Below are 24,226 nucleotides of genomic sequence, written 5' to 3'. Positions count from 1 at the left end.
AGGGGGTACTTTCACATTTAATGTGGGATGGGGGGGATGTCAAATTTTAAAAGCAGAAGAGACATACTGGTGAGGAGTTCTGAACTTTTCCCTCTTAGCCAGGTGTTTTCCATCAGCCAGGTTGGAAAAGCACTTGGTGGAAGGGGCTGTAGAGAGACAAGCCATGGGTGATGATAGGAAGGTTCAGCCCCTGTCATGTGCATGTTACTTTTCTTCTTTCAATCATTTGGTTCTGTTTGAATGCAAACTTAGCAAATTTCACACTTTTGAACTGATATGCAAACCAAAACTTAGTTATCCTTTGGAATTCGTATTTGTATGGATTTTGCAATGGAGTTCTCTAATCAAAAGTTAGAACATTCAAAAATGCATTGCATTAGGAAAATTGTTTGCAAAAATGTGTATATTAGGCAAGATTGCATAAAAATGCATTAGCAGAAGCGTGCACAAAATTCCTTATGAATTTTCATGCAAACCTTTTATTTTTATTTTTATTTTTAAAAATCAGAACATTTGGGACAATCTGAACTTATGATTATCAAAGTTCGAGATGAACCAAAAATCTGGAAAACTGAGAGAAACAGAAAATGAAAGATTTGTCCACTTCTGGTTCCTATTTCCAGCTCACAAGTCACTGTGTAGAAGCAGCCTCAACAAAATGTGATTTAAAGTTGCCCCCCCCAATCTATTTTAAAAGCTTTTGGGGGTACTGTATAGACTCTAGTGAAAGAAATCCTGTAGGTCCCAACAGTGATCATCTGCTTTGCCCAGAACACAATTTCCCATCAACTATTTGCCTGGATTCTTATCCATTACCCAAAAATGTAGACGGAGAGCGTTGTGGGAGTCATAGAACCATGTCTGTGTCGAATGGCTTTATTTATGATGGGTTCTACAAGGCCAATATTTATGAGCACAGAGATTAAATTTATGCAGGCTGTAGGTGAGGTTGATGAAGAACTATAGATAGGTCACAGGAGTGTCAGTATGGAAAGATCTTTGGAGCTTTGCGCTAGGGTTTACCAGAGTAAACTAAACCAAGATGAAGATGAGATTCCATGAAATAAAGTACTTTAAAGTTTAGTGTATAAATCTCATTCCGCTTTCACATATCACGGTATACACTTCAGATAGGGTTCCCTACTCAGCAAGTTGTAGATATTTCCTCTCCCCACCAGTGGCAGGCAGGACAAGGTAGACCATATGCTTTGTGCGCAGAACGTTCTAAGTTCAAGCCTGACAACTCCACATAGGGCTGTAAAATCTCCTGCTTGAAACCCAGGAGAGCTGCTGCTGCCAGTTAGTGCTGCCAATACTGTTCTAGATGGACCCATGGTCTTGACTCAGTATAAAGCAGCTTCCTATGTTTCTGTGTCAACAGCCAGGCTGATTGACTTGGTGATGTTTTTAATGAGACACCATGTTTCCTTTTGAATGATTGCTCAAAAGAATCTGGTGGAGGCATTTTATAAGTGAGAGAGAAAATCAGTAGCAGCATATAACAGGGTTAGTGGAGAGGGATGGAGGTGGAGAAAAATCCCACCAGCCGATTTCAGCCAGTTCTGAAACATTGCTAGCAGCAGGCTGGGGGCAGGTGTGTATGTACATGGATGTGTTTTTATTGCTTGCGCAATCCTATGCATGTTCAGACAGAAAAAAGTCCTACAATTCCCAGCATTCCCCAGCCAGAGAGTTGCAGAACTTTTTTCTGTCTAAGCATGCATGGGATTGCACCCTTAAACTGCTGGTTTTCCTGAGTGTCAAAGAGAGAGTACACTGAGAGCCCAACGAACTGCCATGACGCTTGTTAGCGCAATGGAGGACTGAAGCATTAATAATGCTGTTTTGGGAGCTGCTTTACAGAGGAGTGGGTCTTCGTTGCTCAAGGAGGAAAGAAGGATGAGCACAGGATGGGTCACATTACAAGGATGTTTGTGTGAGTTGGGGAGCTCAACTCGTGAGGGCTGACCCGGAGGGAGAAGCTGTCCCTCTCATCCCCCTGATACCCTTTGTAAGAGGGAGGCAGTGGCGGAGGTAATAAATTTTGTGTGAAGGTGACCTTTTTTTCATTTGTCAGCCCTATTTCCTTGGGCTGAAACTTATTACCTACTCAGATACAGGCAAAAAACAGAAACAACTCCTTGTCTCTAAATAGCCTCCTTTCAAAGAAATGCCACATAACAGAAACCTCCATTAAGACATCATGGATGCCCCTTATATTACAGCACCACTGAACCCTGTCCCATTGACATTTGACAGATATCTTTGTGTGTAGGAACCATGTGTCACCATCAGGCAGAATATGTTAGCCATGCAGTTACCTTCTTTTTTATGAAGAGAACGAAGGGGGTCATGAGAGATGCAGCATCTCTCTCACAAGCTAGGTGGTAACAGGCCAGGCCAAGAGCCTGCTGCTTTACTCACAAAAGTTCTCCACCTATTAATCTTCTTGCATGTGTGGCCCACCCTGTGACAGGTGGAGACCACCATATGCTCCAATGCTCAACAGGAAGCTGCTGGCTGGAATTATCCTAATGAAGTTGGCGAGAGGTGGCATGCATGACCTCTACTTCCTTTGAAAGAAAAGTTGAATGCACACCTGTGTGGATCTACCTGCTTTAGGTAAAAAGGGTGGACTGCCTAGCCCAGAATCATACAATCCTTTTGGCCCCAAGAGCCACATGTGATGCTGGGTTAAGGGCCTTACACATATGTACACATAGAGAGATGTCCACGTATACACACATACATTGATTCTGATAGAAATCATTCTTTACTTGCTGCTAGCAGTGGCAGAAAAAGAGCAATCTATATGAGAATCTCTAGGGAGTAGAAAGTACAGGCATTGGGAAAGGTGGAGGCAGTGGTGGGAAATTGGTGGCGTTAGGTGGGTCAAATCTGGTGGTTATTCGAGGATCGGGGGGAAATCCTCTACGCATGTTCAAAGGTACTTCTTTGTGACTACTTCACATCCAAGAATGGAGGCTTACAAACAGTAGAGCGTTGGTAAAAAGTCAGTCAGTGCTGTAGTCTGGAGATATTCACAAGGACATTGAACAAATGCTACAAACTTGCTTATTCTGAATTTGACTGCTTTTCTCTCTTAACTGCTTGGTAGGGTTAAAAGTATTGGTTTTGCCTTTTGAATAGAACTCTGATCATTAAACAAAAACCTATGGTTTACAAAACAACATTAAGGCTCTACAGTTTTCAACCAAGCACTAAAAAGCAGGGAAATTGAGAGTTAAGGCTCACAAGCCTTAACGCCACATCCTCCCTAAGGAGGCAGAAAGTGCAAGTGAAATTCTCATTCTCCCAAAGCAGATAAACCATGAGGACAGGATGAAGAATATGATATGCAGAGGTGACTGTGGGGTTGTGGAAAGCTGTTAGCGAACAACTTAGGGCCACCTACTTCTCTTTTTTTGTTTAGATCAGCCCTTCCCCCAACCTGGTGCCCTCCAAAGGTGTTGGACTACATCTCCCATCATTGCAAGTCAGTATGTCCCATGGGCAGGAATGCTGGGCCCATAAGCAGTCCAAAATAACTAATTTTCCCATCCTAATTCTGAGAAAAGAAAATTACCAGTTAATGAATCACCAAACGTTGAGTCCAGGCCAGCTGAAGAGATTTTGGACTTGTCATTGGGCCCTCATTGTATAATGAAGCTCCTGGTGAGCGATGTTACTGAGAATTTCCTCATCTTTCCAGCAAGATTATCTTACAATTAACAACTTGCTTGTGTGTGTTCTTTTATTCTTCATTTGATCATTGCTGCTGCTTGATTTTCAATATGCACTCATTTGAAGGGGTTTATGGATTTTGTTGTAGTTGTCTCTGAAAGTGCTGTTTATTTAGGGACCATGGCTTTTTGTGAGTGAAGTGTTTAAGCTCCCCCCACAACGCAATTTCTTTTTTAAAAAAAACCATCCCAAGTATTTGATTTTTAAAGAATTTTTATTCCTTGAGTCCTTATCTGACTTCATATTGTGACGCAGTCACTGATGGAGCCTTAGAGCTGATCAGAAGGGAGCGGGGAGGGGTACAGGAGAAGAGCCCCCATTGCACTGGGAAAGTGGGTGGGAAGGAGGAATTTTTCAGGAAAGTTCTCCCCTCCTTTGTCCACCCCACTCTGGCAATCCAGTCTGACTGGGAATCACAATATGAGTATATACTGCTCAGGCTCTTCTTAGCTATGATGGGTTTTAATGTTGATAACTGGGGAGGAAGATGTAGTGTAGGCAGAGCCGGCGCTGCCATAGAGGCAGCTCAGGCAGCGGCCTAGAGAGCCAAGGAAAGGAGGGCGCCAAACAGCGCACCCGGAAGCCACTCTCCTAGAGCGGCTTCCAGGCGCGCTGTTCCAAAGCCGCCGCCCCAGCCGCACCCCAACCCCAGCATCCTGGCTTCAAAGCCAGGACGCTGGAGTTGGCGGGCGGGGCGGCAGCTTCAGAACGGCGCGCCTGGGCATGCCATTCTGAAGCCGCTGCCCCGCCCCCCAACCCCAGCGTCCTGGCTTCAAAGCCAGGAGCGGGCGCGGGGGGCGGCTTCAGTACAGCTCACCTGCCTAGGACGCAAAATAGTCTGGCACCGGCCCTGAGTGTAGGGAAGGGTTTGGGGCCACAGAGTCCTATCTTGAAAGAAAAGCATTACCAATTTAAAAAATAATAATTAAAATTTAGGGAAGCACTTCAGCCCCAAATAATGCTCTTCTATTTTGCCATGGCTACGACATGTAGTTTTGTCAAGATATATAGGAGGTAGCCACTTCTTTTTTGACTGCCTGGAGTTGGTTGTAGTTAAGGGAGATTCCCCCTCCCCCAAGTGCTGAAAGCAAAGGGAAAGCTAACCTATCCTCTGCATCAGTTCCATCCCATAGAAGCTTCCACCCACACTCTTTCTTTTGTAAAAGTTTGTAATCCAATGCTTGGGTGCAGGATCAACCTCATTAAGAAGTGTTCTGAGCATCTTATGTCTACTCAGTACGTCCAATTGTCTTGAATGGGGCTTACTCCCAAGTAAGTGTGCTGAGGGTCTTATGGCTACCCAGAGTAAGTCCTGGCTTTCCTGGAGGCTGCAAGGAAACAGTACAGCAGACGTCCCCTCCCATTGGTAATGGTTTTCTTTCATGATAAGACGCCCCAGCCCCAAACCTCTCCCTACACACACACACAAATGCATATCTTCCTCCCCAGTTATCAACATTAAAACCCATCATAGCTAATAAAAGCCTGAGCAGTATATATCCATATTGTGATTTGCAGTCAGACTGGATTGCCAGAGTAGGGTGGGTAAAGAAGGAGAAAACTTTCCTCGAAATATTCCTCCTTCCCACCCATTTTCCCAGTGCAATGGGGCTCTTCTCCTGCATCCCTCCCCATCCCTTCTGATCAGCTCTGAGGTTCCCCAAGTGGCTACGTCACAATAGGAAGTCAAATAGGAACTGAAGGAATAAAAATTTCAGGAAGATTGGTGAAACATTTTTTATTTTATGAACATTAGAATGACCACCACCCCAATTACCCCTTTATAATGGTAGAATGCTTTATCTACTGTCTGACTTTAACTACAGGGACACTGCTACGTCCCTGTAAATGAAGAAAGTCACTAGATGTGGGTGGACAAACTGCACCCTTTTCCAAATAAGACTGAAATACTGTTGATCAGTCAATCAGCTGATCCAGGTAGAGATATGCAGCCTGTTTTGGATGGGGCTGTACTCCCCCTCAAGATGCAGTTTTGCAGTGTGGGGATGCTCCTTAACTCGGAGCTACTTCTGGATGCTCCAGTTGGGTCTAAGAGTGTGTTTGACCAGTTTAAATTGGCATGCCAGTCAGCTATGCCCTTTGCTGGAGAAGACTGACCTGACGATGTTGATTCAGGCCTTACTAATTTCCAGATTGGACCATTGTAACATGCACTACATGGGACTGCTCTTAAAAAGTGTCCAGAAAATTCAGCTGGTCTAAAACGTTGCCACCATGGTGTTGATTGGGGGATGGGAGGATGAAATACAGAACTCCAGTTTTACATAGTTTCCATCAGCTACCCATTCTGGGCTCAATTTATGGCTTTCTCTAAAATCTTCCCTACCATGTGCTACATTTTACATCTGAGGCCTAGTTGTGTGTTCACCAGCAGGTAGTCACGCAGAATCTTTTTCATTTTCGTACCAATATTATGGAATGTTCACCTCAGGAAGGTCTTCCTAGCCCCATGACCGTTGGCCTTCCTTTGCTGGGTTTAAACACAGGTGTTCCATGACTTTGGTAACTGAACTCCTGTTGCTATGTTGCTTGTTGTTTCGGAATTGGTTGTATTTCTGTTGTTTTGCTGTTATAATTGTTTATTTGGCTGTTTTATTGTGTTTTGCTTTGTTTTTTTTAAAAAATTGCCCATTAGCTGCTTTGAGTGTCATTCAAAAGAAAAGTGAGATTTTTAATTAATAACAACTACAACAACAATGGTTATTATCAAGACATTTAGGGCACAATCCTGTGCAAATGACAGTATGTATACATTCTCCATGCTGGCTGGGGAACGCTGGCATTTCTAGGACTTCTTTCTGTCTAAACGTGCATAGGATTGCACCCTTCAGTCATTTGAAGAACAGAATATGGTCTTACTGCAGGGATTTTCAGTTATGGGTTAGTAGAATGCAGGTATACTGAGAAGCCTGGACTTTCTTATCATTGAATCTTGGAAAGATGTATTGTAGGATTTAAATGATGTGCAACACAGATTTTAGACATTTTTACCCAGACTTTACTCCTGCTGAGTTCAGATAGTTTTACTCACTAGTGAATGTACATTGTTCTGTAGCCTGACAATCCAGGCCTCCATGGCTAGAATTATAATAGTTAGATAGCAGGAAATCTAGAAACTATGTTATATGAATTCTGTCCCCAGCCATCTATAAAACACATCTGACATTTATGGAATTAATTAAAACCTTTTGTATTTTTTTAATACTATTTTTTACTATTTTTATTGATAACCTTTTGTATTTTTAAAGATTTAGGTTGGATGGGTAAATATTTCTGATCTCTGCCCATTGATTTTTGCTAGCTTTTATATGTGTTTTATACTTGATATTGTAATGATACTGCTTTGGTTTTATTATTTTATCCTTTTAGCTGTTGTTATCTTGATGATTTTTAGAGTGTCTTGGCAGACCATTGCAGATCAAAAAACAGAGCTGACTTTTTATGTAATAAAGAAGAGATGAGCAGGGTTGTAGTTGGATTAAGGACCCAGGAGAAGGGCTGACAAAGTGTCCAAGTAATATAATTACTGAATTTTTTCCAGATTCACGTGGTATTAAGTTGTCTTAGCGTAATCAGGGCCCATTGTCCCTAATTAACCGGCATGGAGAGCAATTTAAAGAGAACATTAGCACTACTTGACATTAAAGAAGCATTAGTGAGGTAGGGCAGGATCAGGAAAGAGAGATGGATAGGAAACCTGAAGGACGGATAGGAAACCTGAAGGAAGACAGCAGCAGAAATCTATTCTATTTATCTGTAAATGAGCTGTTTTGTATGGTATATTTTAGTGCTGCTTTCTCACTTCTAAAAAGTACTATGACCCACTCTGAGTCCTAAGGAGATGATGGCCTGGAAATCCAAATAAAGTTTAGCAGACAGCATCTATTTGTTAGTCCATTTTATTTATGTGGGTCTTCGTCATAGGGAACCTAAGATAGGTGATCAATCCGACAGTTTCTAGAATTGTAGTGCTAGGCTCCCCAAGGATCTGTCGCTCCTGAAAATGCCAGTGTTTTATGCTCTTCACCTTCAGCCTGCACAAAAAGCCCTTGTTCCTGAAACACCGTGGTCAGGTTAAAGCACAATTTGTCTCCTGCTGCACCTGCTGTGTGTGTGTGTGTGTGTCTAAGCAATTGGATGCATGCCCGTGTTCATATACCCTTCACCTTTCTCTCCTTGGGGGAACCAAGCTCAGAAGCTCTTCCCCCCACCCCTCCTGCCTCTGCCATCCCTGCTGGCTGCTGCTATTGCTGCATGTGAAGCGGAGAGCATTGTTTGAATGATGAGGCTGGACTAGGTTAGATAGACCCTGGTGCCTCGAGAGAGGGAGAGAGCAGTCGCCTCGCCCTTTCTCTCTCTCTCTCTCTCTCGCCTGCCCAGAAATCAGATCAGAAAGGCAGAGAAAACAGCTGCTATCTTTACGGAACTCCAGGGGAGACAAGAAGTTGATGATGGGGGAGGCGCATGGAACCACCACATCCATAGCCTTGCCGGCGCAAGACTTTCTGCTGTGGCATCTTTCCTAGTGATGCTGGGGGACCTGCCACGCTCTGGGGAGGACTTACCTTTTGCCCACCTTCCTGGGACATGGTTGTGAGCAGGGATTGCAGCTGAGACCTGCCAGCCACCATGCTAAAGTTTCGAGCGGACCGCCGGGTCAGGTAGGATGCACCAGGTGATGGTGATGCAAAGCTAGGGAGGGAGGCAGTGGGTCAGGGCCTTGTCCTCCCTGATTTGGGGGCTTCTGTGCTTTGTATAGCAGCTAAGGGAACTTCATTTTAGTCGGTGACTGCTGCATTGCAGTGCTTGGGGTAGCAGATGCTTAACTCAGGAGTTTGTGGAACAGGGGCCAGGCAAGGCAGCTGCTGGGGGAAAAATATTTTAAGGAGGTGCTGGGGAAGTTGGCTTTGCTTGTACTCGTGCCGAACCCTGAAAGCTGGAACGGGGTTGTGAGGGGGGCGGGAAAAGGAGGCAGTTTTTTGGATGCATGCCAGCGGGAGCTGCAGAAGCCACACACAACTACAAAGGACACTGGAGGGAGGAGGAAGGAGCCTGAGAATAAAGGCAAACCTGCTTCTGGCTGAACTGATTAAAGAACCTTTCTTCTGAATAAAGGCCAAAAGCAAAGCAGCGCAGTGGCTAAGAAGAGTCCCACCGGCAATGCTTGTCCATGAATAACACGCTTGGTGGCATCAGCAGCTCCACCAGGAAAGTTAGCTTTCCTAAGGCTTTGTAATGTGCACTCAGATTTAGTCTTCCCCCACCTGGCTCCAGTTTTGAAACAGAATGCAACTTGAATTTATGGTGCATTCCTTGTTATGGGCATACTGTAAGAAAGAGGCAGATGTACACTGTTGGTATACTCCAATGTTAAACTGCAGGGGGAAAGCCCTAATGAACAGTCATGATAAGACAGCACTCTCAATGCAACCTGATAAAAAAGAGAGCTCTCTGCCCCAAGGACCTTACATTAACATTTTAACATTAGGAAAAGAACAAAAGGAGAAGCAGAAAGCTAAGGTGGGAATAATGAATATGAGCAAATGCAATTGCAGATACTTACAGGTTTTGATGTAATTGGGAATAAAGACAGGTTTAAGCAATAGGTTCTTATCTGTCATTATTGTGAAATGCATTGCAAACCCTGATTCTCTCTCCAATCCTTGTACTGAGTCATGGCAGGACTGATGTTGCCATAATCAAAAGTTTATAACAGTCTTTCCATGTGGGGATATTTCCATGTGAAATATCAGCCTGACTTGTCTCTGTAGTTAGGAACTGATCAGTTGCCTGGTTTATGTCTCATCAATATGTCATTGGCTATGCTGTGGGTTTTTTTGTTTTTTGTTTTGTTTTGATCTGCAGGAGCAGAAGCACTACTTTCCACTCCTTATTACTTTTTTAATAAAAGTCTATTTGGTTGTTGTTGTTCCTTTTGTTTTCTTGATTTAAATACAACATTTAAAATATAATAGGCCCAGTCTTGGGCGCAAAGTTGAGTCTTCTTTCATTTGCGATATGAACTAATGAAATTTTCTTACCTGATTTTGTGGCAACAAAACATCAAATGGAATTATATACTGGCTAATTTCGTTGTAAAATAAAGTCTCAGGATGCTATTTCACATTTTCTGCATAGTTTGGGGGCTGGGGCTTAGTAATGGACCTTATTTGAAAACTAGGTGTTCTGTGGAGCCTGTTCCGACAGCATGCTAAGTCATGGTTAATCCTCTAATGCTTTTGCAGCATTAGTGAGTGTGTTTAAACCGTGTTTATGTAGCCACCGTGGTTAGGTTCACATGACACGCTAAGCCATAATGTTTATTTCAAAATGCTTAACCACTGTGGCTTAGTGTGTTGTCTGAACAGGGTCACAGTTGTAATATGCTGGCTGCTTGTATGTTGACTTCATGTAGGCAGCATAGGCCTATCTCTAGTAGGCATAGAGGCCTGAAAGCTACATTGTTTGGTTCATATACCTGTAGAAACAGGATAATTCCCAAGTCTGTCTTTAGGATGCTGGTTTGCACATAATGTTAACCCATGGTTTATTTAGCCCATGGTTTGTTGCCCTACTCAGAGTTTGCCTGGAAATTGAACAAACTGTGGTTTGTTTTCTCATTCTCTGGGTTGTTTGTTTCCCTCCTCCTTCACTTTGCTGTAATATTAGCATGTAGAGCAGCTTTTTTTCCTTTTCTTTTTACCACTCTTGCTTGCTGCCTCTGGAGCATGCCAAAACAATCTATCAACAACTCACAGTTCTGGGTGTAACAACAATTCATGGTTTAACAACGCAGAGCTTACAACCCAACAACAAATCATAAGATCTTTTTCTAGGTTGTTCATGGTTAACAAACCAAAATAGTAACTTAATGGTGGCATTGTATCTAACGCTAATAGCCATGTTGCAAATATATCCTGAATTATCAGGTTTGTGGATTGCATATTCTTGTGAAAATACCGCAGGTAAAACCAGCCCCATTTTAAGACCCTGAGAAGCCCTGGAAGCTGAATGTTCATTTGACCCTCTTTGTAACTGCAGCCTTTGTTGTACTGCATTGTTTGTTCATGAAGCTGTGTCCCCCTCAATCTGTGAGGCCCAGGACAATTGTTTCCAATCCTCACCCCACCCGCAAACAATCTGAATAAACTTACAGAGCAATATATAGATGAACAACCTTTTTTTTTTTAGATCTCAATGCATCACTATTGCAATTCGCATGGCTATAAAATTGGCAAAGACTTCTCTCACCTCGCCAGCTTGTACAGTTTGCAAAGCTGAGCCCAAGCAACCTGCCAGATGGAAAAGCTGGCACATGCAGATTCTAGCCTTTCACCTATAAAGTCCCAGATCTCCACAGTTCCACTGTTCTGAGAACTTGAGCCATCTGGGGCTGCTTTGCACATTTTATGTCTAGAGAAGATCACAACCTTAAACCATCCTTGGATATTTATACTGGCCCATGTCTTACCTTTTCTCCACCCTTATCTCTCACATAGCTATTGCTAAGAGAGACATGTTCATGATCCAAAGGGCTATAGCCAATTTTTTCATTGCATTTTGATATGGTAATATTAGCATCTGGTGACATTGCCATGTTGTTTCTAATACCATTAATATTTCATTTGGGGAGATTGGATATTTACTGTGTCAGGAACATTTGAGTTTTACGTTTTGGTTTGCATGGATAAGCCAGAATTCATGAAGTCAATAGCATGGTTCCCATTCACTTTAATGCTGCAGGTTTACATTCAGTGTACATGACAGAATTACAAATGCACTCTCTCTGTAGTGATCCTTAATTATACTCAAGAACATCACAAATAAGTACAAGATAATCCAAAGCCAAATTTAAGACACAGAATGGGAGCGTAGGATTGGATCATGCCAATGGTCCATCAGCTGGTTATCTTAATGGTGATAGTACCTTACTTGTTTCTGAGTTGTGCGTGGCATTTTGGTTGTGCAGGTTTCAGGATGGAGTGAGGACAACATAAACACCCTGTGTATAGAACCCGTGTCTGGACTAGAGATATATCCTATTCTGACGCTTCTCTCCTGTTCAATGCTGAGGCATTCAGAGGTAGTATAAGACTGGGCACAGTACCTTAAGTCCAAGCAATAGGTAGGTCCAAAGATCGACAGGCAGGCAGAAGTAAGTTGTCCACACTGCAAGTTAAGATGGCAACAAAGAGATATCAGGACCCTGGACAGAACCCAGTGGAGCAGCAGACACAGTTAAAGTCAGTAGGCAGGTAGTCTAGTGTTGTTTCAACACTAGTCAGAAGCCAAGTGAAGGCTGAAATAATGGTACAGGGGAGGTGTAAGATGTTGACACCACTCCTCTATAATAATTTTTAAAAAGCTAGTTAAAGGGGTAGCGCACTCCAGCAATGCTGGTAAGTCGCATGACATACTGGCTACTGTTTCTGGGACTAATATAGTGGTAAAGGCAGGATTCCAGAAGGCAAGGGAATTTCTGAGGGAGGTGTCATTACAATCCAAAGACTTCAACAGGGAGATAATCCCAGCTTGGTTAACAGAGAAAGTACAGTCCCTGGCAGTTCATCTGTCTAGTCATCTGTGGAAGTCTCTCCAGGTCAGGGTTCTCTAGGAGCTGCTTTCTGAGTGACACATGGCCTTTAGTGTCCCTACAACTCGTCCTTCAATGCACCCCCACTCCGGATCTGTGTTCTAGGCCATGGCAGCATCATTAAACATGACTGGAAATTCTGGGATGATGTGGGGAAATTACCAGCATCTGCCCAAAACTTTAACAGCATCCTTGCAAATGTGAAGTGATGCTCATCCTTTTTTTGCCATTCCTTGCCAGGCTTTAGTTAGGCTTAGAGACACTAGTCAGACTATAAGTTTGAACCCTTTCACTGACTTTACTGATGGAGTCATCCACCATGAAATTGTTCAATCCTATTATGAACATCTTTACCATTAACTTTCACACCATCCCATGGCAATGAGTTCCATGTTCACCAGCTTCTTATTAACCTATCTATTTATAACCCATATCGTTTGGACGAGGGCTGCATATGAATGGGGAGAGGGGCTTTGGAGAGCAAGAAAGGCAGAAGAGAGTCCCTTCCAAAAAAAATCACTATCCTGAAGTGCCAGTGGAGGTAAGGGAAGGAGGGAGCTGCTTGGGTGAAGGGCAAACAAGGAGAGGCAAGGTTTGGTGTGTGTGTGTGGGGGGGATATATTTAATTTTATTTATTTATTTTACTAATTAAATTTATATTCCATCCAACTGGCAGATGCCCCCAAGGCAGTTTGACAATCATTTTTAAAAAATACACCAAAAGAACAATAAAAGAACAACCAAATCAATACGACAATTAAAATATCTAAATACTAAAATATTAAAACATTTAAAATATGAAAGAGCTGGCAGTAAAGTTAATATTCAGAGCAACACATTAAGGTTAAATGCCTGCTGGAAGAGGAAGGTCTTTACCTGGCATCTAAATGCCTCTTCCAAGAAAATCACTACCCTGAAGTCCCAGTGGAAGTACGGGGAGGAGGGAGCTGGATGGGGAGCGGCAAGCAGGGGGAGGCAAGATTTGGTGGTGTGTGTGTGTGATATACTCTATTTATCTTTATATAGAGATATATTAAATTTATATACTGCCCCAAGGCAGTTTACAATTATTATTTTTAAAAAACCTAAAACACCAATGTATACAATGAACATATACAATGAAGATGAGAGGTGGATCTCCCTGGGAAGGGCATTCCACAGGTGGGGCGGTGGTGGTGGGACTATAGAGAAGGCTCTTTCCCTGGTGGCCAGCAATCACACCATTGTGAATGGTGGCACCCGGGGAAGAGCCTCCAAGGAGGATGGGTGATTGAGAATTGGAGGATAGTGAATGGTGTGGGAGGCTGTGGCGGGAGTGGAAGCAGGAGACAAATGGGAGGCAGAAGTTAATATGGAAAGCAGGGGCTGTAGAATTTTGGTAAATTGGAGGAGGCAGGGGAAAAAAGTTTGTCTCCTTTTAATCCTTCTCCCTCCCTTCCCTGCAGTTTCATCCCTACCATTAGGCAGAGTGAGGTGGTTGCCTCAGGCAGCAGATGCTGAGTGATGGAGAGGTGTTGGAGGACAGAGCTGTATGTTCCACACACAGCCTGTCCTGTTTTTTTTAGCTGCCCTCAAATATGGCCGAGGGCTTGTCTCTTCACCAGTGTTGAAGTCAGATTCCAGTCTGGCTGATGACTCTACATGAATGGAGCGGGGGGCATCATCTTGTTCTTTACCTGAAAATACCTTAGGCCTGGATTTCATCTGGGTCACCTCTTCCCCCCCCCATTAGGTAGGTATTTAGCATCTGAAAAACTATGCTTCCCCCATACATTTTCCCCATATGACTCTCCATACATTTTCCCGTATGACTCTTGCTATTGTTGTGCAATGCTCTTCATGGTCTTGCCATCATTCCTAACATTTGGTGCTGTCGTGGAACTCCAAGTGAGGTGAGCCTTGTTCCAGGAAATTGTTCATGGAAGTCAGCTGTATCTCCTTGATTGCCCCCACCCACTTTGTCTTTCGGAATTCTTCACCTCCAACGGGTCTTTCTGCCACTTCTGAAGAGTTCATTGACTCTGTGCTTCTCTGCAATAATGAAACGGAGTCTTGCATTTGTCAGCTGGCTTGGGAAAAGGAGACGGGGTGGTGGTTGCTCAAAGGATATGCTCTTTGTTTTGGGGGCCACTGATAAAGTTTAAAGATTAACATGTCTGTCTCAGTGCTCACCTTCTGGTCAGTGCTTGATGAATATATCCGTAAATAAACAGATATTACGGAAATGCCACCAGGCTTCAGCACTCTTCTAACCCACAAAAGTAAACCTCATTGAAACAAAGCATGCTCATAGGTTGCATGTGGTTTGGAAGCTTGGCTTAGAACACAGCTAACCACTCTGTTTTGTGGTGATTTTGGATTTAGATATGCAACCCCACTTGGCTTTGGGGGGGAAACAGGGGAGGGTGCTGCGGTTGATCCTGCCACTCCATATACATTTAATAGTAAGGGTGGTTTAAAACAAAAACCCTAATTTCAGTGAACGTAAAGCCAAGTTTAGCAAGAATGAATGAAGGCCAAGTTTGGGAGCCTGACCTTAAAATGTGGAACTTTTTTTAAAAAAATAAATGGTTCCTGTTTTTAAGGAGTAGGGTTTAGTTCTTGGAATACATGTTAATGCTTTCATAACCCCATGGAGAAGAATTTGCTTTATACTACACTGAAAATTGCTCTGGCTCCCTGAAGGGGATTGCTTGTTTTCCAATGAAAGGGGCCAAATGAAAAGCTACCTGCCAGTTACTTTAATTGGAGGGGGTGGAGAGAGGGAGACTCTCCAAAGAAAAGTTTGGGGGTAGCAACCCCAGAGGTTAACCACACCCTAAACTCCTTAGCGAGAGAGAATATGGGCTGAAGAGGTCGGCCATCATTTCTCCAAGTCATTAAGTTCTGTCATTTCCACACCCACTGCTCCTGGGGTCTTGGAAGGAACCTCGGTCCAAATTGTCCATAGCAGCCTTCAACTGGAGGCCACAGCCTGATGCCCTCCAGTTGTGTCAGACTACAATGGCCATGTTGGCTGTGCATGATGGAAGTTGTAGTTGAACACAGGTTGGAGAAGACTGGTCTTTGAAGAGATTTTTAGCCTGGAATTCTTTGTCATCCTGATAGTTGCTGGGGTTGTTTAGTGACTTGCTTAGTAGGAATCTTTGTCCTGTGTTCATGCTCACTGTATTTGGGTAGCCAAGTCTTTGCTGTGTTCATTTAAAAGCTAAGACTAGACAATGAGAGAGGATGCAATAAAGGAGAAAATTTGCTGTATGCAAATGATGAAACGGTGTAGAATTTCTCACACACACCATGACAAGCCAACTGGGGATTTGTACTTATGCAGTTCGCACAACAGTCAATCATGTGTCCATTCGGTCCATGATATAGCAGCAAAATCAGCTCTCAGTCTGTAAGAAGCCCTCAAAAGCTAGGCCATATTTACCCTTCTTTGGGGGTGGGGGTGGGGGTGGGGATGAAAACCTGCCTTTTGTAAACAGGCACAGAGAAGTAATAAAGCCCAGCAGACCAAGATAACTGAATTTGTTCTAATTAAAATCTGTATCCGGAAAAGCACATCACAGAACGCTGCTGCCCTGATTTGTTTTGGCGTCTGTAATTTAATATTTTTGTGTTAGTCAGAATACTGCAATAGCATTTGTAAATGTACTAAAAGCTTATGGGTTAGGTCCTGTTATAGATCTCTGTTCAAGGCTGGAGCTGTTCAACACAGTAGGGGGAATGAAGTGCTAAACTGAGGCAGTAAAATTCTGGTTTGTGCAGCTTTAAATGCTGTGGATGCCATTTTTTTAATGGTGCCCCATGAAAATGCTTCTCTGCATATAGTGAACTTAGCACATTGAGGAAAGATGTGCTAAACCTTTCTCTCTGGTGAGCTAATTTAGTGTATTCATTCAGGTTGCATAATTTGGAGGCGCATTAAAAAATAAGAGCTCCTTCCACCTGCTGTCTGAGGTGGTACTGTCCAGCATTCTTCCACTTCTGCATACTGTGAAAATCATCTCTTAGCTTTAACTCGGCAAGCCCTCTAACAGGTATCATTCTTTTATTAAATATCTCTCATTCTTTTGGGGCTCTGACTGGAGCAACTATTTTCTGCACCAATGTAGTATGCCAAGTACAGTTCTATATGGCACATTCAGAAATGACACAGAGCCGTGGTTCGTTTGTTTGATCATTCATTAATTTATTTATTCTATTCCTGTACTGTCCAATAGCCAAAGCTCTCTGGATGGTTTGCCAAGATTGAACCCACTCAAATACAATATAATAACATCATATAAAGCCAGTTACATACAAAAACATAACAGCTTTAAACAATCAACAAGAACGAGAACAAACGATAAATCCCAAGACCCATTGAAAACTTTATCATATCATGTGAGATGCCTGAGAATAGAGGAAAGTCTTAACCTGGTCCAAAAACATGACAATTTTGCCACCAGCAATCCTCAGTGGGGAGAGTGCTCCATAACTGGGGGGCCACCACTGAGAAGGCCCTCTCCCTTGTTGCCTTCCTCTGAACCTCCCTTGGAGGAGACACTTGGAGGAGGACCTGAAATTTAGTATATGTGTCATTTCACACTGGGAGATGTGCTCCATCAGATAATTGCCTTTTGAAGAAGAAAAAAGTATATTAAGGCATAAATTTGTAAATAGATCAATGTGAGGTGAGGGGGAATTAAAAAAAAGAAAAAGAAAGTATTTGTTGTGATTGAATGTTGACTTTCCAGTTGTTGTTTTCAATGTCACTGGGAGGCATGCAAAATTGATAAAAGACTGACCCTTCCTTCCGTCCTTCCTTCTTTTCCTTTCCTTTCTTTTTTTCCTTCCTTCCTTCCTTCCTTCCTTTGTTCCTCATATTGGCAACAACTTTTTTGCTAGTGCCAGTCCCATTCCTACAGCAATGGTATCACAAATGACTTCTGCAAGCTCCTGTTGTCCTTTGCATGTGCTCTAAACCAGTGGCTTTCAGCTGCAGTTTGTCATGACTCGTGTTCAAAGAAACCAGTTCACAAAATGTTTCATTGGCACAAGACTTGCTGGAGGTTCCAAAGCCCTCTTTCTGTATCTCTACCAACAAACGGTGGCCATGATAGCCCTTGAGCAGCTGTCAAAAACAGGCTGTCTAGCTCCTGTTGTCTCATTAATGCATCAGCATGAAAGGGCCTGTATTAATAATTCTCCCACTACCGCAATGTGTTTTGGGCCCCAGGTGTTGAATGATGATGTCTCCAACCCAAATCTCGACTGCAATTTGTGAGAACTTTAATGATAGTGTTTGTGGGGCAGATGGGGCAGGGAGCTGTGTGTAGCAGAGCTGGGACCTTGAGTGAGGTTTTAGTCTGACTGGCCGGGTGTTATCCACAGGCTGCTGAACTCCTGGTTTGTTTCTTAGTGCCTGCGCAAGTCTTTCATTGATGTATTATGTATGCAGTTTCCTTTTCATTACAGCCATCATTGCTGATGCTGTTTATACCAGGTGGTGCCAGATCTGTATGGAGAAAACTCCACAGAGCTTGAGATGGTATGAGATGGTAAATGCCATGATAGCTTATCGCTCAAAATTGAGCGGTTACATATCACCGCTCTATATGTGCTACTATTCATTGATTCCTAGGATGCAGCCTGTAGGATGCAAGCATATTTTAGGCAGCAATGTCGGGCTAAAGCTTGTGTGTGTGTCCATTAGCTTTCTGCTTCTAAGTCAAGCTCAAAAGCAGGCTGTAATTTCCACCTGTGACATAGACATGGGGAAAATGAAAACATTTTGGATACCTGCTCCGGAAGTGGCAACGTAAATGCTTGTTTTAATGTCTGAATTGATCACAGGCAAGGAGTAGTAATACGAGGGCCAGTCGTTATAAATAAGGGGCCTCTTCACACATGATAATGTAAGCCTATGCGGCAGCGTCTTGCTATTTATTGTTTTACTCTGTACAGCACCGTGTACATTAATGGTGCTATATAAATAAATAATAATAAATAATAATAATAATAATGATCACTCCCTCTAATAGTCAGTGCAGATTTATTTATTACATTTCTATACCGCCCAATAGCCGGAGCTCTCTGGGCAGTTCACAAAAATTAAAAACATTCAAAGTATAAAACAACAGATGGCGAATGCCAACAGAAATGGAACCAAAATGGGGGCCGTGAAAAACGAGAGGGAGGCATGAAAATCTAAGGGGACGAAACAAACACAAAACAGCCCAGTGATGATTGGACATGGTCAGTAACCATGGAATGATGACTGTTGGTTGGAAAAGAGAAATGGAAAACTGAGGTGGGAGAGTGGAATACCCTATGTGTGCTCCTTACAGTATACAGTATCCGGGAAAAGGGCATGGCTGACTGGCCAGAACCCTGAACAGGAGCACTCTTGCTAGGAGGTGACGATGCACTAAGACATTTGATTGCAAGTCTCAGTTTTGTTCCTCGGTGTACAACTGAGATGTTTTAAGTGCGCACTGAAAAAATATTAAGGATGACTTCAAAAACACATTTGCAGGCATGTGTGTCATACAGTTGCACTCCGCTGAGGGCCAGGATGGACAGTGATACATGGAGACACACCTGAGGTCGCTGCTTTGTATTGTGTGAAGCGGGCCGGCCCAAAGATATAGAACTTTTTCAGTTCCTTTCTCTTCGATGGTGTTTTCTGTGCCATTGGGAAAGGTGCTAAACATGTTGTGCTTCAATCAGCCTTGTGTGAAATAGATAAAAGAGCCGTGCTCTGGGTTACAAAATAGTAAAAGCATCCTTTTTAAAGTCTGCATGGTGCTGATAAATTCTGGGCAGCTATTTAAGGCAGGGTGGGCAGAAGGTAAATCTGGACCTACTGGTTGATTTCCAGTAGATCAGCAAGGATTTCTGATTCCCCAGTTGTTTAACAATAGTAGCAACAAAATGAAACACACACACACACACACACACACACACACATCTTTGCTCTAAATTAAACTGCTGAGTGGACTTTTGTGTGAAAGGACTGTGAGATCAATTCTGTTTTGGTGATAAAAGCAAATTCTTGTGTTCAGAATTCTTTAACTCTAACTGTGTGTCTTTTGAGCCAGGCTCTGGCTGGGGGATCTCATGGTTTCAGTAAAAACAAACCTGGCAAGCTTGAAGTCTGTTCAGCCCTGGTTTAATGCTGCAATCCTATATGCACTTAACTGAATACAGTGGGCTAGCTTGAATGTAAACTATCTTATGTAAACCGCCCAGAGAGCTTCAGCTATGGGGCGGTATACAAATGTAATAAATAATAATAAATAATGTCATTGAAGAAGTGGGCAATACATTGCCTGTAGGCCAGATTTACCCCCCTATCCTTTTTTGTGGGCACCACTGTCCCACCACCACTTCTACTGAATTTTCCACCAAAATTCAAAAAGGAAGTGATTCCCCCCGCCCATTCCCCCCCTTTTAAACTAGCTCAAATTTGATGCCAGATTTCAGCAGAGTGGCAGCGCAGCAACTAAAAAAGGCTTGTTTAAAAGAAAATCAGCCCTGTTTTGATACAATGCTGCTGAAATTCAGTGCTGAAGTGGCAGGGGTGGAGCCCCCTGTGGATTCCAGTGAAGGGGGGAGTTTGCCCCTGGACCCTTGGAACTGGTCCACTCCTGGTTCATTGCAATGAGGATGAGCCACAGTGAGCCTTAAGAACATAAGAAGAGCCATGTTGGATCAGACCAAGGGTCCATCTAGTCCAGCGTTCTGTTCACACAGAAGCCAACCAGCCATCAGCCAGGGACCAACAAAGCAGGACATGGTGCAACAGCACCCTCCCACCCATGTTCCACAGCAACTGGTGCACACAGGCTTACTGCCTTGGACATTGGAGGTAGCACACAACCATCAGGGCTAGTAGTCATTGATAGCTTACTCCTCCAGGAATTTATCCAACCCCCTTTTAAAGCCATCCAAATTGGTGGCCTCGGGCTCATACCCTCCTTCTCTTCCAGCACAGCCCAACCAACTCAGTCAGAATTACTTCTGAACAAACATGCATAGGATTGTGCTGCTGAGTGCTGGACTTCTGGGCTTCCATGTGTGGTTCTTTCTGACTTTCTTTTGTAATGACTAGTGGTTTTATGCTAGTATTAGTCCCAAATCTGCAATAAAAGCTTGCAAAAACAACATATAAAAAAAATTGTGGAGTGTGACCTTGCAACCATGGCAAATTCTCTCCCTGCTCCCTTTCCTGTTCTCCCATTCAGTATTAGAGAGGGGGGAATGTGTACGCTTCAAAGAAAACAATAAGGAGATTTCATTAAATGTGATGGGGCATTGTGCTGCCTTATAAAAAACTTCTTCTAGTCAAGAGTGGACCATGGATGGGCCAGATGGACCACTGGCCTGACAATAAATACATTCTTCTGTTATTTTCTCTCTCTCTTTTTTTTTAAAGGTACATTGGTGGTGTTCATCTTTTAAACAACTAATAATTAGTAATTAAAATGCTAATTAATAATTAGTAATCAGATAAAAATAATTTGTCATCAGTAATTAATAATGAGTCATCATATTACACGTGCATGGAAGGAAGGAGGAAAGTTTGTAGACTTAATTCAGGCTTCCCTAACCCAGGTCTCTCCAGGTGTTTTGGACTGTAATGTCCATCATCTTTACCATTGGCCATGGTGGCTGATGGGTATTGTAGTCCAAAACATCCAGAGGGCACAAAGTTGGGGAAGGCTGACAACTGATGCCACTGGCTATGACATGTATATCCACTGCTACCAAATGGCAATAGATGCTGGGTGGTTGTTTGACCAAGTCTTAATTCTGTAGTATTAAATGCATCTTCACCCAACAGGCAAAGTGTATTTCAGTCTGAGCCACCTGATGAACTCATAGCCTTTCCCGCTTTCTGTTTTCCCAGCCATAATGAAAGACAGAATACTTTTCTTCACCCAGTGACTGGCCAGATCCCAGAAGAAAACAACCAGTTTGACTTGCAAAGGTAAATCTTCTCTACTAGTACTCTCCATTTTGGGCCTAAGAGTGGTGTTTCATGAAAGAACAGAGTGAAGACACAAAAGGGTGAAATGTGCCAACAAAGAGCAAATAATATCCCATTTGCCCTAAAATCCAGCTCAAGAAAGAAAGGCAGGGATTTACTGTAAGGCAACTTCTGGTGCATGTGCAGGCACATTGACACAATATAGATCCATCTCTTATTGAAGCTGTTGCAAAGATGCTTCATTGTTTTCAATTAAATTTGACCAAAGCATGTTTATGTATCCAATTGTGCAAAAGATAATACCATACATAAGACATAAAGATAATTCTTCAGGATGCTCTATACTATGTTTCTCTACTGTTTTGCTTCTCAATCCCAGATCTGCCTTGGACATGTCAAACAAAGCAGGCAGCAAGCGGCCGGCAGCAGTCAACAGTGAATCATCCAATCATACCATGGTTTCAGAGGTACCTCAGGAACGACCAAATGGCAGGGTATGCTTAGTGCAGCAGTATGACCTTGAATGGAGGCCTTGATTCTTTTCCATCCTGTGGCTAAGTTCTGCTATAAAAGATTGCCCAAGTTATCTGGGCCTCAAGTTTCCACATCTGTAAAATGGTGACAACAGTACTGACTTGCCATTGTGCAATGCTATGCGATATAAGACAAAGATACTAGATTATAGCTAACAGTAAACCTCAAAAATTAGGTTTGCTGCTATGCCTGTCCATGGAGATCTTGCTGCAAATGGAACTTCTCGGCGTAAATGGAGAATATGGCCCAATGGGAAAGACAGAGTTGGAGGCTGGATTGCATGTATCATAACCAATATTTTATCCAGCACCCCTCAGCAGTGTGCCAAGACTATAGTCTAGTTCACATGCTACTGTATTCCAGAGCTTCCAATTCAATCACTCTCACTTAACTCCTCCTGCCATTGGGAGCAGGTAAACAACCCAGGAATACTTCATCCTTGGGTTGTTTAGTGGGACGCTTGAACCTGGAACTCTGGCTAATCTCCACCACAACAAGCCAGAGTTGGAATCCAAGAATAAACCCTAGGTTCCAATTCTGGCTTGTGGGGGAGAGACAACCCACAGTTCTGGGTCCAATGTCACTCTAAACAACCCAGGTTCTGGCGTTGTTTAGCTGCTACCACTAGCAGAAAGAGCCACTTGGGAGGGATCGAGTCATGCAAACTAGCATGCTGATTTTTTAAAACGAAACTTGGGTTGCCATTGTGTGCCATTTGATCCTGTGTTTGCTTTTGACATTCATTCTGGATTTGACTGTGTTTTCTGATGGATTTGTGAAAGGAATCTGTGCACTCCATTGCCTGGGTCAGCTGCTGTTTGCCTTTGGGAGACCTGTTCAGTAGCCTGTCTCTCGAAACCTTTCTCTTTCATTTCCCAAAGGCCTCACGCTCCTCCAGGAAGGGGATTGCTTTTGGGAAGCGTTCCAATTCCATGAAGAGGAATCCAAGTGCTGCTGTGACCAAGAGCGGCTGGCTCTTCAAGCAGGTGAAAATCCCAGCCTCAATTACATTGTCAGACAGAGAGGATTTCATGAACTGATGCCATTTTTCCACAAGCTTCTTCTCCTTTCCCTTTAGTTTCACAGCCCAGCTTGCATTTCTTAGGGCTGCCAACAAGGTGTTTCTGGCATAACCATACAATTTTACCTCTACCATATGGTTTTCCTTTGGGCATTCTGAAGTGAGCTATTGGTTATGGAATCATCCATCCATCCATCCATCCATCCATCCATCCATCCATCCATCCATCCCAAGCTTTTCCCCATCATGGACTCCATATAAAACCTAAGGGTGTACTTTTTGATATCCACTCAATTTGGACTCTTGTCTTCCAGAATATCACACACACACACACTTGAAAAGCCTGGGAACTGCTATCCTGCTGTACAGCTTGTCAGGTTCTCTACATGGCTTCAAAGGCCTGCTGCATTGTTTTCTGTCACATCCTGCCTGGACATCCCCTAAATAATTCCACTGCTCCATTGCTTCTGCCGAACTTGGTACCACTCATGCCCTCTCCTCAAGAGGCATTTTTGGAACATCAACAACTCTATATTGTATGTAATGCTGTGACATTTGTTTGCTTTCAATGTCTCTTTACAGGCCAGCTCTGGAGTGAAGCAATGGAATAAACGCTGGTTTGTACTGGTGGATCGCTGCCTCTTTTACTATAAAGGTATGTAGCAGAATCAAGGTCTGAAAACACTGCACAAAGTTGTAGACATTTAGAAGACCCTCCAGTTCCAAAAATACTTTACAAGCTACACATAGGCAAGTACAGCTGGAGTGCAGTCTTCATCTCCAGGCTTGGTCTGGGTCTTTCCCATTGGGGTCAAGCTACAATCCCTTCAGATACATCAAACAATATCCCTGTCCTTGTATAATGGAAGGATGAAGGGCTAGCCTTGGTGATGGGCAATAGCATTGCTGTTATGGGAACTGACAGTTTCTTTTTTGACCTGAAGGAATCATGTGCTGGAGATGGTGGACACAGAGCTGCTGAAGGAACAGGGCATGGAAAGAATAGGTTGAAGGAGGGAGGAATAGAATGCCAAGGTATTTGAAATGGCATGGAAAGGCACGAAAGCAGTTTGCAGCTAGAAACCAGAACCATCCAATGAATCTGAATGGTAGGAGATGTAGGACCGATAAAATGAAATGCTGCTTCACATAGCCCAGAGTTAAACCATGGAATTCACTTCCACAATACAGTATGCAGTGATGGCCACCAGCTTGGTTGGCTTTAAAAGGGGATTAGACAAATTTATGGAGGATAAGACTATCAACGGCTACTAGTCATGGTCAGTATACCTCAAAATAATACCAGTTGCTGAAGAACATGAGTAGGAAGATGGTC

General features: G+C 43.1%; 1 protein-coding gene across 10 annotated transcripts in view; it reads left to right on the top strand.

The window, feature by feature from the left end:
* Nucleotides 1-24,226, top strand: part of PLEKHA6 (pleckstrin homology domain containing A6) — a 239,369-nt gene that overhangs the window by 138,211 nt on the left and 76,932 nt on the right. For 7 of the 10 annotated variants that reach the window (XM_063142186.1, XM_063142177.1, XM_063142193.1 and 4 more), the window contains exons 1-5: nt 8,162-8,426; nt 21,255-21,335; nt 21,715-21,829; nt 22,751-22,855; nt 23,473-23,545. In XM_063142186.1, coding sequence (XP_062998256.1) covers nt 8,395-8,426; nt 21,255-21,335; nt 21,715-21,829; nt 22,751-22,855; nt 23,473-23,545 — 406 coding nt within the window. In that variant the 5' untranslated portion in view covers nt 8,162-8,394. Of the gene's footprint in view, nt 1-8,161; nt 8,427-21,254; nt 21,336-21,714; nt 21,830-22,750; nt 22,856-23,472; nt 23,546-24,226 lie in introns of those variants that run through there. The other 3 variants (XM_063142223.1, XM_063142201.1, XM_063142169.1) reach the window with 2 other exon arrangements.

The sequence above is a fragment of the Elgaria multicarinata genome, chromosome 1 (genome assembly GCF_023053635.1).
Source record: "Elgaria multicarinata webbii isolate HBS135686 ecotype San Diego chromosome 1, rElgMul1.1.pri, whole genome shotgun sequence".
NCBI classification, from domain to species: domain Eukaryota; kingdom Metazoa; phylum Chordata; class Lepidosauria; order Squamata; family Anguidae; genus Elgaria; species Elgaria multicarinata.
Note: the sequence above shows the minus strand (reverse complement) of the source record. Positions and strands in the feature narration are given on the sequence as shown.